Source organism: Astatotilapia calliptera, chromosome 23, assembly GCF_900246225.1.
Source record: "Astatotilapia calliptera chromosome 23, fAstCal1.2, whole genome shotgun sequence".
In the NCBI taxonomy this organism is placed as follows: Eukaryota; Metazoa; Chordata; class Actinopteri; order Cichliformes; family Cichlidae; genus Astatotilapia; species Astatotilapia calliptera.
In genome coordinates, this window is record NC_039323.1 from 2,243,488 (window position 1) to 2,260,785 (window position 17,298).

General features: G+C 41.5%; 1 protein-coding gene across 3 annotated transcripts in view; it reads right to left on the reverse strand.

The window, feature by feature from the left end:
* slc44a5b (solute carrier family 44 member 5b) overlaps positions 1-17,082 on the reverse strand; it is a 48,935-nt gene extending 31,853 nt beyond the window's left edge. For 2 of the 3 annotated variants that reach the window (XM_026157792.1, XM_026157789.1), the window contains exon 1: positions 16,717-17,077. In XM_026157792.1, coding sequence (XP_026013577.1) covers positions 16,717-16,719 — 3 coding nt within the window. In that variant the 5' untranslated portion in view covers positions 16,720-17,077. Of the gene's footprint in view, positions 1-16,716 lie in introns of all 3 variants that reach the window. The other variant, XM_026157790.1, reaches the window with a different exon arrangement.
* Between the last annotated feature and the right edge of the window lie 216 nt (positions 17,083-17,298).

Here is a 17,298-nt window from a genome sequence, read left to right on the forward strand (position 1 = left end):
AAGCTACACACGAATAATGAACCATTTGTCATTTATGTATGTAGATGAAGCATAAAAACACAAATAACAAGAAAGGTTCATCAGATAACGGGTCGAAAAAACGGTCCCTCTTTTGTTTTCCAGAGAGACTGCATACCTGCATGCAACCAAAGCCTGCTGAACATTACTGGGTCATTACTCAAGACTACAAATAGAAACCAGAAAGCTTCAAATATGAAACATTTTGTCAATTGCCAAAATATTCTACATGTTCATATGCATATATCTGTTGGGAGAGATAAATGCACCCTGAGCACATCAGGCACTAGTCTGAACCACTGGACTACGAGAGTAAAACAGAGGAAGTGGATGACTTCACTAGCTGTTGCTTAAATAGACTGTATAGTTGTGATGGCAGCAGACTTGGCATGACACAGATCTCAATAACTGAAGTAGCAACTGCTGGGCTTTGAGCTACAATTAAGGATGATACACACACGTTTAATGCTTATAGCACCACACGCAAGTGAAGATCAAATAGTAGTACAGCAAGACATCCACAGCCAGAGATGGGCAGTAATCTGATTACTTTTTTCAAGTAACGAGTAAAGTAAGGGATTACTATTGCAAAAACGGTATTTAGATTACCGTTACTTTCCCGTAGGAACGCTGCGTTACTAAAACCGTGATTTTTTTGCGAGAATGTCTCATGACAGTGACGTAAGCGAGTGCGACGTTCGTGACAACAGCTGTGTGCAGATCAACAGTGGATCATATATCGAGTGCAGAGAGAGTATGAGCGTGCAGCGTTTAAAGCGTGGAAGTACTGACCTTACTTTGAGTTTGATTCCATAAAAAGTGACAAAAACATTAGTGTCCGCTGTGCGTGGGAAGAAAACTTATTTTTACAGCGAAAAAAACCCCTAAACTTCCAAACAAGCACCGAGTAGCTACGACGTAATGGGAAACTCACAGAGAAACTCGCGGATTCTTCCACTGACCGCGGCACACCTGCACCAGGGTAAACCTCCGCCTACCCCACTCCTGCTTTACAGGTGAAAATAGAGCAACAGGACCGCTGAGTCTTTGATGTTATTTATTTTCTGCTGTGTTTTACTTGCATCTATTTGAAAGACTGAGTGTAAACACAAAAAATATTTTATTTTATGTGCTGGAATGTGCAGAAAATAGGTTTAAATGTTAAACTAATTTCTTCCAGTCAGAGAATGTTGCATATAATTAAATCTTTGCTTGATGCATAAAGTTAAAAGATTAAAACTAATAAAACAAGTTTTAAAAAGAGACTTTTCCATTTGATTACATTTTGTATGATGGATTATGCAGAAAAAGTAGAATTGGGCTGAAAGATCTATCACTTTATCACCTACTCAGGTTGTAAATCGTGTTTTTAAAAAGTAACTAAGTAATTAATTACTTTTGAAAATAAGTAATCAGTAAAGTAACGGGATTACTTTTTTGGGGAAGTAATCAGTAATTAGTTACTGATTACTTTTTTCAAGTAACTTGACCAACACTGTCCACAGCACGAGACAGTGAACCACACCAGCATCTGAAGTATAACGACCCCAACCAGCCTGGCTACTGTGTGAGACTGGCCTTTTTAAAATAATAAGAACCAAATGCATCAGGAAAGTGTCACACTGTCTTTCTTGACCATATTATCTGAAACATTCAGTTATATGAAGCAACAAACACATCAACTGTTCACGGATCAGTGGAAATATAACACTGATATCACCGCAGTATTGTGAGCACACAAAAACAACTCTGGTAGAGCTGTTTTAGGGGTCCCGTGTTTTTTTCCATTCTGATAAAGACCTATAGTAGAGAGGAAAGAAGAAGATCAAAGGTTTTAAAGGATGTACTTTCGAATGTGTGTAGGTGTGATGATGACAATTTCAGCTTCTTTGTCACAGAAGCAATAAAAGCTACGAGCTGTCCCCCTCATGCTACTTCATTTGACACGAGAATTTAAATGTTTCCTTTCCGTTTGTCCTTGCTGTTAAAAACTTCCGTTTCCAGCCATCTGCTTGGCTATCAGTGAAAGTCACTCACTTGAGTGGTGTTTTAGGTCTAAAAATGGTAGATGCTCTGGATTAATTGTGTGAATTCCTCACCCAAGGACACAATGTCACAAAACCAGATGCTCTTTGCAGCTTTTGTCGCACTTCTATTGAATAAGACGACGCTGAGCTTATTGTTTTTAACTCAGAAGTCAGTAAGGTTGACAAAAGAGCACAGAAATGCTAAAATTGTGTAACAGATACACAACAGGTAAGCTGAAATAATCAACGCTAACAACAGGGCAATACTATGAGATCCTCCACAAATAATTTAGCTGCCAAGTACTTTATGTCAGACAAAGAGAGAAGCAACTATAATCCTCTTTATCTGCACCTACAGTCAGGTAGACTGCAGTGGACTGCCGTGTGCACCAGTAGTCCTTGTTTTTCTCGGTAGCCACATAAACCCGTTCACCACCTGCTGCAGGTTCTGTTGGGTGTAGCCCAAAGATACAGATACAGATAAGAATAAGGCAGTGTGCAGTCTGATTCTCTGAATACTGAATACTAGGGCGACCTTGTTTGTCTGCCTGTGAAGAAACTGTAGACAGTAAGGGCCCAGTTAGCTGGTTAGCAGCCAATGAACATTGAAAAGCTTGTTCAAGTGTAAACCTAAGGCAGACGATGCTGCTCTTTCAAATGGATGTGATGAAATAAAAGAAAAATGCTAAAGTAGGTCAACAAATATATTTGGGTGGTCGTTAATATAACTGTAAAATCTTTGTTTGGGGAAACACTTCCCTATAACAGCATCATTTCATCTCATTAACATAATATTTCAACCAATTAGACTATTAGACAAGGCAACTATTAGTAAGAATACAGATTTTATTTTAATATTACAAAAGTCCGTCTCCACAGTGCTGGAACTATTGCGGTGGAAACAGGTTAGTCCATATGGTGAGTGGAGCTGAATCACACTGGGATCAAGGAGAGTCAGTGGTGAGAAGACAGATTGTGGTGCAATAAATGTCAGGGGGCACAGTTTTTTCCAGGTTTTTCACAGCAGAGGGACCAAGTGGTCTGGCACTGGTTAAAACCCAAAACTGCCAAAACAATGCTGCAACAGGAACTTAAAAACCCGATTTCTACAATAGCAGAAATATTCAGCAATTCAGTTCACTCATATCTAAAATAAATACCTAATATCTAGATACACTAAAAAAAAATCTCACACCTCTTCATTCTAACACAGTAGCACTGAGGAGAAGGAATATGTGCCTGAGCTAAATTTAGCTTTAGCTGCTTTCCTGACTCACAACACGAGCCTGAGTGTTTCCACCCGGCTGTTGTACCTTTCTCCGACCCTCAAATCAGATTTCAGCGAAGGGTTAAGAGAAAGTGTTGAAAATCATCAGCGATGCTGGGCCACCAGCAGACTCTGCATTAGATAACGGCTGTTTAGCCTGCACTGCAGTCTGCCAGTGTAGGAGATGAGTCTGGTGGAGTTTGCTGGCTGTAGTCAGACTGAAGGGGGGTCTGTAGTCAAAAACGTTCGGAAAAAGCCTTTCAGGCATGCTACACTGGGACAGCTAGAGTCGCTGTTAGCTGCATAACTGCTGGTCTCCTCTATTGACATAGTGTTAGATAATGCCACCGTGTCCTTCTGTGACTGAAAGATTTATGCACAGCCCAACAATCATGGTGGTAATCGAAAGCTCTGAGAAAATAAGGCTTCATGGGCTGAAGAATTATACATCAGGATCAGACAAAGGCTTTGGCAGAAACATCTCTCCACATTTCCACTTGTATTCCTGGCTGGTCTCCCACAGCAATAGGATTTATGGATTCATTTGGAGGTGTGAGAACATGCATAAAAAATAGTTAAACACTTTCGATTATCATAAAATTAACAGGATATCTGCATACAAGCAACTTTTGCTCTCTCATAAAAGACGTTTCAGCAGTTGATGGACGCAGATCCTTTTCCCTACATGTTTAGGTTTGTAGAACAGCTAGTGTGACGAGGACTCTTACTGGCCTTTTACACGCTACTATTTTCATTGCACAACAGAAACGAGCCCGCAAGTTGAGACAAACCTTTTCTTTCACTTTACCAAGATTTCTCCTGTTGTATGTGTATCAGAAAGAAGGGGTGGTGGGTATATCATATATTCCACCTGTGATTATTGTATGATTGTTTCTTTTGTCATCAACATATATATTACAAAAAGATGCTGCATAGCCTGAATAATTCATGCAAGTCTTGTTATTTAGGCTACAATGAAATAGTGACTCCAGGAAAAAAAGAAACAAAACACTTTTTAGGAAACTGATGTTTTATTTCACTCAGTTTCTATCACGGGTGACTTTGGTTGGTGGTCAGTGCCAGTGGATGGTCAATCAACTTGCCTGATACACTTTTTTATTGACCCCAAGCCACCATAACATTGTTTATGTCCCACTCTGTTTCCCAGAGTATAATTGAACGGACTAACCAGGTCTATCTGGTGACTAATTTGAACATTTTCTTTTACATTTATTCACCTGCACACCACGACTGCGAGCAGAATTTCCTTGATGTAGTTTTGAAAACTCCGGCACATTAACCAGCTAGTCCCAGCAGGCCCCCCCAGGACGCTGTTGTGGGAGCCCTGGAAATCATTAAGCTACCTCTTACGAGATTCTCTTGTTGGAACCTTGGAACCTCCAGCTCCATGATGTTGGACCGCAGCCACCGAAGGTAGCTGTAAAAATCTGCTGCCAGTTTCTACAGCTACTCTAACCAGAAACTGCAGGAGATGGAAAACTGGATTTCTACCTGCTAGATCAAACTCACCAAGGCGGCAGAGCAGAACAGACTACCACTGCCAACTCCGAACCCAACAACATGTTTATTGTTTAGTGAAAGCACACAAGCCAGATCTATGCTAAAAATATAATTTTAAGGGACATCTGTGGACAATTTCATGATCAATATAAACCAATAAGCAAAGGACTGGGTGTATTAACTCGTCAGCTCTTTTCCTCTCCGTTTGCCTCTTCCCTTCTCCTCTCTGTCCTCACATATACTGCATTTCAATACAGCTCCATTTCTAATAAAGCTGTTCTCATGTGCACATTTTTCTGTTTCTTCTGGGAGGGAACAAGCATAGAATAATGACTTGGATGTGGCCAATTAACTACGTATTAGTTCACTGACACAAGACATCTTTTTCAAGCCGCTGCACTGCACTGCTGAAATCCTGTATTTACATTTAAAAATAACTTCTCAAACAAAATGTTAGAAGCAACAGACTTAACTCCTGATCAGCTGCTGTGCTGTCAAGTGAATAGAGCAGAGCGATATGACCAAAAATATTTATCACGATATACATTTGAAAATTTGCGATAACGATATAACTGACGATATAATTGACACGAGACAAAATACTTTACAACTCCACAACTTTATTAGTGCAAAAAACAAACCATCAATGTATTTTCACTTAAACAAGCAGCTGTTTTTTATGTGCATTAAAGTTATATAAAAATTAACAGTGCAAATGCAAATTCCTCGCTGACAGTTTAACCAAAAGGCGTTTCCAGTGGAAACTGGCCGACACATCCTCAGCATAACCATGTATGATATCCACAAAACTTAAAAAGAGCTTATACACACACAATATGGTAATATTATGTTGAAGCACAGTACGTATCACTCCGCGAGGCTCCGCCTCCGACAATCCATCAAGCGGTGCGGCTTCGTAGCTTCGCAAAGTCGAACTAAAACATTCGACAGATTTTCGAGCGCCGTGCACATAAAATTGTTTCGAGGTCAGTAAACACAACCAGAGTTCATACATAAGGCACACGGGATTATAAGGGGCTCTGTCGACTTTCAGAAAAATCAAAGGATTGATTTTAAGTGCGCCGTATTTTCCAAACAACACGGTAATAACGACGGCCCGCTAGCATGCGCTACCAAAAATAGTGCTTTGTTGTGTATCTGAGGGACGAAAGCTAAACCAGTTCCACACCAGTGAAGCTGCAGCACTTTTACAAACCAGTTCTGGTTCATCTGTTTCATTTAACGATCCGCTTTCGCCCTTCTTGTTCTCCGTCGCCGCCATGCTTTTTCCGTCATGTGCATATGAAAACATGTGCGTTTTACCCATATTCTATCGCCATATTTCATTTTTTTATCGTTGCCCAACATTATACCTAGGGATGGGTATCGTTTAGGTTTTATCCGATACCAGTACCAAACCAGTTCTTTTGAAACGGTGCTGGTGCTCAAACGGTGCTCAAACCGGTGCTTAAAGAATGGAGAACACAAAATTGGTCCAAAAACCTCTCATGTTCAGCTGTTTTTTGTAAAAAGATAACAATGTTAGCCTTTTCTGCAGCTGTGGGGCATATATGGTATCTAGGGTTGCCAACTCCCTGAAAAATAAATAAGGGACACCTCGTGGCCAGGGCCGGGCGACCCAGTTGTCTTCACCCTTCCCAGTGTGGTGAATTTTCTAGCTCTTTTTTTGTGTGTGAAATTATTTTTTTAACCATTTGACTTGAATTTGATTTAAGTAGATGTGTATTCTTTGTGATATGAACACATGTGAAACAAATGATCATTTAGCCATTTATTTTTAGCTCAAAATGACAACATTAACACAATAAAACAGGTCTCCTTCTTAAACAGAAGCCTGTCATGCTTAACTTTTGAGAATATAAGTAAATCTTTCTTTAACTCTGTCCTGCTTAACTTAAAATAATAGAAAACAATAGAAAGAAAAACATTCTTGTAACAGTGCACATTTAGTGCATTTAGTACAATTGGCTTCAGTTGAGGTATTATTTCAGCTTTTCTAATGCTAATCAGCTGCTCCTGTTTGAAAACCCGCTTGTTCCCATGATTACGCATCTTAACTCATCATCATTATTCATCTATGTATTACTTTTATGTATTAGTCATCTATTTGTTGTACTCATGTATCCTTGCAGTTGTTTATTACACAAAATAAATTATATTATCACACTTCTGGCCACATAGCGCTGATATTCACTGCACATGCCCATATTAACTTTTTCCAGCCAGGTGTTTTCCTTTTCCCATTCTTCCCTTTCTCTGAGGGGAACAAACATTGCTGCTCTAATGCTGGGCTTACACTGTGCGGTTTTTGGCCCATTTTTGAGTGATCGGACCGATTTTGGCCTTCATCGTGCATCGTGTAGTATACGTGGGGTAACGAGAAGTGATTAACACCTCACGACCAGCTCCCGATCAATCAATCGCTCGTGAAGGTGTCACCACAGCCGCTCACACTGCTCACGCGCAAACACGTAAACGTTGGTGAAAAAGACGGAGCAGCACGGCTGTGCAGCGTGTGATCTGGACACAAGCGATGGAGGCACAACTTGTAGAACTTTGGAAAGCTCATCTGAGCCTTTTCGATGTGGCATCACAAAATGATCACGACCACAACAACCATGAAAATAGTTGGATTTACACTGTTGCTCAATCACAGCTGCCTGATCAATGTTTTTCATTAGCAATTTAGCAAAGTTGATGGTGGTGGTGTGTCTGTGTGAGTGAAAGACGGAGAGAGAGAGCGCGACAGATTTTCTGTTATAACCTTCATGTTATGGAGGCACAGTGTGAGCACTCAGGTCAGGCATCAGAGCATCGGGCGGTATAGTGTGAGAGTACATCGTGACCTACCAACGTCTAACCCTGCGAGTCAATCGTGCAGTTTGAGCAGGAGCTGAATAACGTGACTGAAAAAATCGCACAGTGTCTGCCCAGCTTTAGGTGTACTGTCGTCCGAGACTTGCACCGCAGTGTCGGCGTTTGTTTCCCTGTTGGCCATGCTTCTTGTTGTGGTCATCTGTTGCCTTCCGGTATTTTCTCCGCAAGCGACCTTTCCTCGACCAATGAGATGAGCGGTAATCTGAATTGTCATACTCGAATTGTCATAAGTGTGCTGTCAGCTCATTGGTCACAAAGCAGGAGAGGGGCTGGGAATTATGTTTTCAAACAAAGCGTTAATTCCATTAAAAGTTATAGACTACTTTTGATTCTCACTGTATTACGGGACAAAGTGCGTCCCTTATTAGCTCAATACGGGACGTGTACTTTTGTTTCGAAATACGGGACGATTCCGTATTTTAAGGGACGGTTGGCAACCCTAATGGTATCACTCTTGGCTGGAAGCTTAAACAATGGAAAAAACACAAACTTTGTCCAAAAACCTCTCATGTTTAACTGTTTTCCACTTTTTCTTTGGTCATTTTAGCCTTTTTGGCCAGGGTGAAGAGAGTATCTGCCATCAAACAAGAAGACAGCCGCATGTAGCTATGATGATGTTTGCTAGTTCACCTTACATGCATTCATGTAATAACGTGGTTAGCCTACTCAACGTAAATTACACACGAACAACATTAAGCTACTCACGCAGAGAAGAACGGCTGCTGCTGCATCATCATCCTCATCATTTCTGCTACACTGGCAGGGCTAGGGGCCAGGACTCTCCTCTTTGTGTTTTGGGGGGATGTTGCATAACAGGCAACCCACCCGCAGTAGATGTGCTCGGTGTGAGGGCTCGCAGCAAGCTATCAAATACGGCGCATTTCTGGGCTTTTAAAAAAAAACGCTATGCGTCGCCAGGTGTTTCATCGGATTCGAGGTGTTGCCTCCTTTGACAGTATCACAGTATCAGCTTAAAGCACTTGTTGCTGCTGAGTTTGCATCTTTTGCTGTGAAGTACAGCCAGACTTTGACCGCTTCGCCTTGGACATTTTTAATCTGTAGCTCTGCTCTAAAAGAACGTACGTACCTGGACCCGCCTACTATCCTCGGAAACGTAAAATGATTGGCTAGAAGTGTGTCACAGCTCAGGAAAAAAAAGCACCGAAATAAAGCACCGAAATGTGCGCTGCTTTTCGGTCTGGTTACTACCGTTTACGTCAGAACCGGTGCCATCATGGCACCGGACACCGGTACCCATCCCTAATTATACCGGTATTACCGTGAACGGTGTGATATGGCCCAGCCCTACAAGTGAATGCTGCTCTCATTGGTTCTCTGTACTCGCATATACGTCTTCCTGAAAGGGTGTAGGCAGCAGCAGCCCTGCTGGATTTCGGGCGATCGTGGCTCAAGAGTTGGCAGTTCGTCTTGTAATTGAAAGGTTGCCGGTTCGAGCCCCGGCTTGGACAGTCTCGGTCGTTGTGTCCTTGGGCAAGACACTTCACCTACCGCCTACTGGTGTTGGCCAGAGGGGCCGATGGCGCGATATGGCAGCCTCGCCTCTGTCAGTCTGGCCCAGGGCAGCTGTGGTTACAACTGTAGCTGCCTCCACCAGTGTGTGAATGAATAGTGGAATTGCAAAGTGCTTTGAGGGTCTCGAAAAGTGCTATATAAATGCAATCCATTATTATTATTTAAAGCTACAGATACTGCAACAGCCCACTGGAACAGCGAACCAAAAAAAAGCATATAGAGAGATGGAAGAAAGAATGATCTGTGCTTGAAAGACACATTTTGGAGATATGTGAGACTTGCGTTAATGTGTTAAAAGGGGTATGATATGGGACCTTCAAGGCCCATATTTACTGTCAGATTCTGAAGTGCAGGATGTGCTAACACTGACTACAGAAAATCAACTTCAAAGTGACAGTGCTGGAAGCAAACCAGATCTAACAACTGCCCTGGAGTGATAGGACTTCAGAGAAAAGTCAGAGAAGCAGTTCATTTCAGTGCATTTCAAAATTTAGGAGAATAACCTGCAGACTTACCTCCTTTGAGTCACTTGCTCAGAGATTACACGCACATTTATTGCGCTACATCATATATCGATTACCACACATAAAATGGGTGGAAATATTAACTGCGGAGTACAGCATAACACACCCTCCAGACTACAACTTGTTCACTTCCCTTAACCCGTTTCCACCCTTCCCCTTCCCAGGGTTACTCAGCTTGTAGCCATAAACACATCCAACATCAGCACAGGCAGACACAGGCACCAGTGTCCCCTGGCTCCACTGTCCAACACAGGCCTCTTTCATACAGTGGTCAGGCAAACAGCTCGAACACTGCAGGTGCTCTGCATGGGTTGGGTCAAAGGAGCCATTTGGAAAGGACTATTTTTTTGTTGTTTTCACTCTCTGTATTCATCCACATTTCCAGGAGCCGGAGAGAGTGAAGTGCTGAGAGATTTCACTTCTGTCAGAGCTACGTTGGGTTAGAGTGTTAGATCCAGCAGTAGTTAAAAAGAAAAAGAGAAAACAGAAATTTTAAAAATTCAGCATAATGATGTTGCTCGGCAGGGGAGGCATAGTCTGTAAGTCTGAATGCTGTGTACAGTATATTCATTCATATTTGATCAAAGCACTGGCTTTTGCCAATCCATAGAGGAAAGCAACATCAGTAATATGGCTTTGGGATTTTGTGTTTTCCTGTAGTCTTTATTTAAAAAGCTACACATATTCAGGTTTCTTCTGCATGACACAGTAGCAACAGACCTACTTGGGTGGATTAACTATAAAAGGAGATACCAGGATTTTCTGTAAAGCACAGGTTTATTGTCAAGGTTTCATAGTTGAATCAGGAAATGCACACGTAGGATCACACAGGGTCACGAAGCCAAATGTTAACTTGCAAGTCTCCTACAGTTTCATGCCAAAAACACAATAATCTGTTCTGAAAGAATCAAACAGTTACATCAGAAGACTTAGTGTTGTTTGTTTTTTAAAAAAGGAAAGAAAAATGGACAAATCTCTACGTAGCATCATCTCACCCTTTTTCTCTGCCTTTCTTCTGCACAGAATCATATTTCTTCCTTTCTTGTACTTTCTCTCTTTGGAGTACAGTACAGCCTTTAAAGTGCTTTTCTCCTCATTGTAACAAGACAACAACATCTCAAGCTCTGGTTTAGGTTTATGTACTGGAGTCCCTTGGGATCCTCTTAAATCTTAGCAGATGGTCAAGAACTGCACTTGGAGTATCTGACTTGCTAGTCCTCTGGGTTAATTCCTACTAGTAAATGAAGAGCATTTACTGGGCACATAGTGGTAACTGACATCCTTTCAAGCAGTGAGAATAGTGGGACACGGGATGGGATTCAGCCCCCGAGAGGGGTGTCAGCATCTGAGTGTCAGATGCTGACAGCTTGGCCTGCTGCTCCAAGCAGAAAAGTAGCAGTATTGTATCTTTGTGACCTTGGTTACTTCTGCTGGAGGCTCCAGGCATGTCAGTGGCAGCCCTGGGTTTCTGTGACATGAGACTCGCAACTGCTACTGTAGATTAGTGACATGCTCAACTGGCTTAGGTCAGGATTTATAAAGACTTAAGAGTTAAGAGGATAGATCTCAATATCCAAATATGCAAGGTGAGAAAACACATATTTAGGGTGTCATACTCTACATACATAAAAAAAGGCCAAACTCCTGCAATTACCCACTCTTTCTTTCACAGTGCCTCTGTAGTGATGTATGAAAACAGCCTTAGCCTTTAAAGACAACGAAAACAGAACTGATCAGCTCTGATAATTAGTATATGTGGAAAAAGTTACCATATATAATCCTAATAATCATATAATCCTACCCTTTAGGCAGGCTTGTTTGCATGACTTAGGAAAATTAGATTTTAAGATTTCTGTAATCATTGAATGACTAATTGAGATGAGTTTTTTTTTTCCTGTTTATGCGCCTCATCTCATTTTACACATTAAAGTTTTATGTGAAGCATGATGCAATTGCGCTTTTAGGAGTAGCAGCACAGTAGGAAGGATGTAACACTGCTATTAAAAAATGTCATCATATGCACTCTTTTCTACTGCTATATTTTTTTAAATAAAAGGCTGGCAAACTGCTGAAGCTCGAAGGGACGAAATGCTTCGCAGAAATAAAATCCAGGTCTGTCAATTTAGTCTGTTGTTAAATGTCAAGCACCTGGCTTGTAGAACTGTAATAATTAGTCCATTGATATATTAGGTGATTAAAGCAAATTAATTGATATTAGTTTAATAACTTCAGTCACTTGTATGCAAACATTTAAAAACATTTGCTGACTTCACTGTCTCAAATGCATAACTTTCTGCTCATCTTCTCTGTTTTTAGGCATACTAATTGCAAAAGCTCTTCTCCAAGGGAGGCTGGGGACATTGAGAGAGAGTGGTCCATGGTCCAAATGTACATTGTCGACACTGCTGTAAGGAGCAGCAGCCACTAGGTGGTTGGCCCCTTAACCAAATGGTGGGCAGCAGAGGTGAAGGGAGCCATCAAGCTGAAGATGGAGTCCAAGTGAGCTGTGGTGGCTTGTGGCAGCTGACGGTTACCGGCAAGCTAAGTGGAATTTGCATATAGAAGTAGCTGAAGAGAAAACTGGGATGTGGGAGTAGTTTGGTGAGGCCTTGGAGCAAGATTTTCGGTCATCCTAGAAGGAATTCTGGGAAACAATCAGGTAACTCAGGAAGGGCAAGAGGTCTAAGGAGCTTGGAAAGAAAAGCGTCTGGACTTCTTTAAGTTGCTTGAAGACATTTCACCTCTCATCCAAGAAGCTTCTTCAGTTCTAGGTTCAAATGGTGAAGAGTCCGAGATTTAAGCCTTGTGGGAGTGCCCCCCCCCCCCCCAAGATGGACAATGGACCCCCTAATGATCCTCTACCTAATCACACGAGCCAAGGTACGAAAACAGGTGTAGGTCACAATCTGTTCTTAACTTTTATGTATAGAATTTCTAGGTGGAGCCTATTGGCAAAAGGTTTCTGCATTGGCGGCCTCAGGATCACATTTCTTCTCTTTGCAGATGATGTCATTCTTCTGCCTTATCAGGCAGTGACTGCCAGAATAAATTAAGGTGGTTTGCAGCTGAGACTAAAGCAACTGCGATGAGAATCAGCATCTCCCACTTTAATACACTGATGCTCATTCAGAAAAGTGTGAAGTACTAACTCTAGTTACCGTCAGATGTATTCGTGCCACAGCTGCACTCCTGCAGGAACCATATGAGGTGGTTCGGTAAACTGACTAGGATGCCTTGTGGACACCTCCTAGGTAAGACATTTTAACCACGTGCTACTAGGCCCACACTGCAGAGATTATCCCTCTCAGCTGACCTTGGAAAGCCTCGATGAGCCAGAGGAGATGGCCCGGGATAGGGAGGTCTGAGCGACTGCTGCCCTGTGATCCAAATCTGGATCAATGGCAGAAAATGCATGGATTGTTTGAGTACAGGTAGCCATGCTGTCGGGCACACAAGTCTTCTCTAGTTCCACTGATCACCCAAGACTTAAAACAACTCAAGACTATGTGCCTGGCATGGGTCTTTGGGTTGTGTTTCATAAGTCACTTTCAGTGTCACTTATCCTTTTAGTCCTAAATAAACACTGACTATATTTGTTCTGCTAAGTGGAGATTTCAATTCTGCTCGTTTTGCCCACGAAAACCTCTCTGCTAAATGTCTTTTTCACAGACTCAAATGAACGGCCATCCAGTATTATGCAAAAGTGAATCTCAGAAAATATTTACTGACACACCCTATCATAAGTGTGAATAATATAGTTCAAATTTCAGGCACTGGCATGGCTATTGCTTAAGAAAATGCACACAAAAGCACATGCTCTTGTTAAAAATAATGAGAAGAAATGCCACAAATACTAACAAAATCCTCTGCAGGGTGAGCATTAGTCTTCATTTGAAACAGGTATTTGGAGTGAATAGTGTCACATAAAAAGCCTTTAATAGCACTTAGTCTAGGGTGCAAAATGGGCCATTCAGCCGCAACCTTCTCCAACTGCAATTTCACACGAAGATACTGTGAATGTTTCGATTATAAACCATTGCCCTCAGCTTCCTGTCAAGAGTCTGCATTGACTCAGTATAAAAATGCAGCGTTTAGGGAAGCTGCCCATGCGAGAAATTTGTTAATTAACAGTGTGCCCGACTCAACACTTTCTGTGGTGAATGGAACTCATATCTATACTGTTACTTACAAAGCTGTCACAGAATGATTATGAGCTACTCTCCTATTTTTCTGACTGACTGAACATTTCAGCAGTACAGTGAACACTTGCTACATAGTTAGAAATGTTATATAATAAACTGGCCTCAAGAGAACACTTGAATCTGACTATTAAGCAAATATAGGACAGTTGAATGTGAAGGATATTATGGCTCTATGCATTATATTGCTCTTTTTCTTACAAATACAATCATTAATCAGCTTAAATTTATATTAGGGTAGGTAACAGTGTGACATTAGTAAAATAAACTGAAGTGCTCATCATTGAGTCATCATGAAGGTCTTCAGCCTTATCAGTCTTTTTGAACTTTTAGGGTCTCTCACTATGTGCTGTGATCCACAAAACAGATGTTTTAGTGTGTGAAATTTTACTTTCCAGTGTAATTCAACAATATCATGATGTACAGTATTCTGGTATTAAATTTAAACAACCCAAAAACCTTTACATTGCTCCTTTGCCAAGCTAGCCGTTTGAATAAAAGCACCGGGGAGTCAACAACATAAAGTAGCTGACCTGAACACTGGGAGGCACAATAACTCCATGCTATTAAGGCTAAATTATATCCCCTAATTAATTGCTGCCTTCTAATCCATCAATGCAATAGAATATAAGTGCAGGTACACTAAACGCCAACCGTATTCTGTACATTAATAATGTATACATTACAAGTTATACACGTGTTTGCTTCAGTTAGCCTGTTACTCGTGGCATTTTACACATGTCAGGTTTATGATGCGCTGCAAAGTACCAGCTTAAAATTGTGAACAGGACCTGACTGGAGTCTGACATTCCCAGTGGTGAGCTGTATGTCTGTGGAGAGCACTGAGAATCAACTACTGCTGACAGGCTGTAGTCTTGACTGGCAGAGTGCTGGAGTCATGAGGTCTGGGGGACAAACAGGGGCAGAATATAGGGAGGAAAAAATAGAAAAAAGAAAACACAGCAGCTATCCCCATTAGAAGCTGTCAGGAGCAGACCTGACAATGCCTGTGCTACTTTGAGTTATTTTGTGGGCATTGTGACTGTGTACAATTTGATCAACGATTCATGATAAAATGCACGTGTACTTGATAATAATGCAGAAGGCTGTGTGAAAACCGATAAGAATGACATGTCATCTATCAAATTAAGTTCTGCATCATCCCAGCGGTTGAACCGAATAACTGAAACATATCTTTTGGTATACCTTTGATTCTTTCTCACATTTCTCACATAAAAGGGCCAAAGATTTGGCCTATCACTGTGGCAGATAGCTTTGTCTGGATTTCAGTGACACCGTAGCTTTGCTTTTCAGTAGCCCAATAGTACCAGCTAAAAAAAGGAGTAAATCTGTGAGAGGGGAAAAAAGGTCAATCATTCAATAGAGAGAAAAAAATAGTATTAGCTAGGGAACTCTTTGTTTCATAAAAAATACTCTACTGTCTGTGTAGCATCTGGTGTTGATAAAGGATTATATTGTTTTGATGAACAACATGATTACTCAAGCGGGTTAATGGACAGTGGATCTGCACATGGATTATATATTCCATTATATGCCTGCAGGGGCAAAAACATGCAAGTGGGAGAGAAGAAATATCCTTTGTTACGGAAGAAGGACAACTTGCTGTTAACCTTTACTGTAAGACACATTATCTGGAATGCTAAATTAGGAAACAATGAAAAAAACACTACACCTCAATTATTCCTGCACATTTTATTTTAAACCCCAAATGTTGTTGGACGTCAAATAGGCTAAACAGTTCTCAGGAGTGGACACTGGTGACCTACCTTGCTTAAGTCCCTGTAAATCACAGCAGGGAATATTAATCGAGATTAAAAGGATTACACAGAGTGAGCAGGGGACTAGTTAACTTCAAATGACGAATGCATTAGGTGACTGTCACACGAATGCACTGTCAGCTTTATAAAAAGCTTTAGAAGGAATTATCATCTGACTGTTCCAACTAAAATATCATTAAGTATTATGATAAAATGATTTTATAACGACCCTGCCTCTAATTAGCTACTTAGTTGGTCTTTTATCATAAAACATGATCATCTTTTGGCTTTGGATTGATGTAGGACAAAACAAAGCAATTTGATGACATCATCTGGAGCATCAGAAAAAAAAACGACGGGCATTTTTTTCCCCTCTAACTAAAAATTGATCAATTAATCGACAGAATTGTGTGCAGATTAATCGATAATGGTGGCTAACTGCAGCTCCCACTAAAACCCTAAAGCTGTCCCGTTGTCATGATGGTATACAGCAGTTATAGGGCATAAATACATCGGCGTTGACAACAAAGGCGACATAATAAGTGGAGCAGAAAGTGGAGATGGGACTATTCTCCTACCGTGGGCACTTTTACACCTGGTAAACAAAGCAAGGCAAAAGATCACAGCACTGCAGTTAATCAAAGCCAGACGCACGGATTCTTTTCGAAGCATATCCTGCAACGAAACTCGAAAACACGTCCTTCTACTTATTTGAGCCAACATCCGTTTGAAATGTTGTCACACCGTTACTGCGTATTTCACGCCAACCTTTAAATAGCCCTACAATAGTTAGCAGCTGATAGTGCAAGCTAGCTACCGTCCCTGAACGCACAGCAAAGGGTTAATAATAAAGACTCGGGCCAAAGAAGATATTGTTATATCCTGCTGTCATAACGTTACACGGTACAAAGGCAGAAGAAAATCTCCTACAACAAAGACAACCCGACTCACCATAGTAAGAGGTGGGGATGTCCGTTTTTCTAGCCATGGCACTTAGCAGGACAGATGCAGCACCGTCGTCTTGGTTTTGGAGACTGCATATGAGAGACGAGGTGAACCCCAGCTGTTTCAATGCCTCCCAGTAGTCCCGTCGTGAAATAAACACAGAGGTCTTGGGCTCTTGGTCGGAGGATGCTTCGGCCACGCAGCTGAGCGTCAGTCGTGTTTACAGCGCGACGTCATTAATTATTCCAAAACGGCCTTAAAGGGGACGCTGCGCACCCCGGGCCCCTGTCCCGCTTCCTTTTGTTACATTCAAAGCTCTCCCACACACGCAGGATATTGTGCAGTTTGGGCATCAGGCAGCAGCCGATTTAAGCAGCTGGTGAACTGCTAGGCTAGAGTTAGCACGCTAACTCCTGCAAAAGGAGTAGCCGCTACTTGTGTTAATTAATAATACAGTCATTTTTGCAGCTAGTATTTTTAGGCAGTGGCCACTCTGTCCGCACTGAGCCGTCCAGTGGAGAAACACTGACCTCAGCTGGGTTTTTCGTCACATTGCACATCTTCCTGAAGTCACCAAAAGTGACAGAA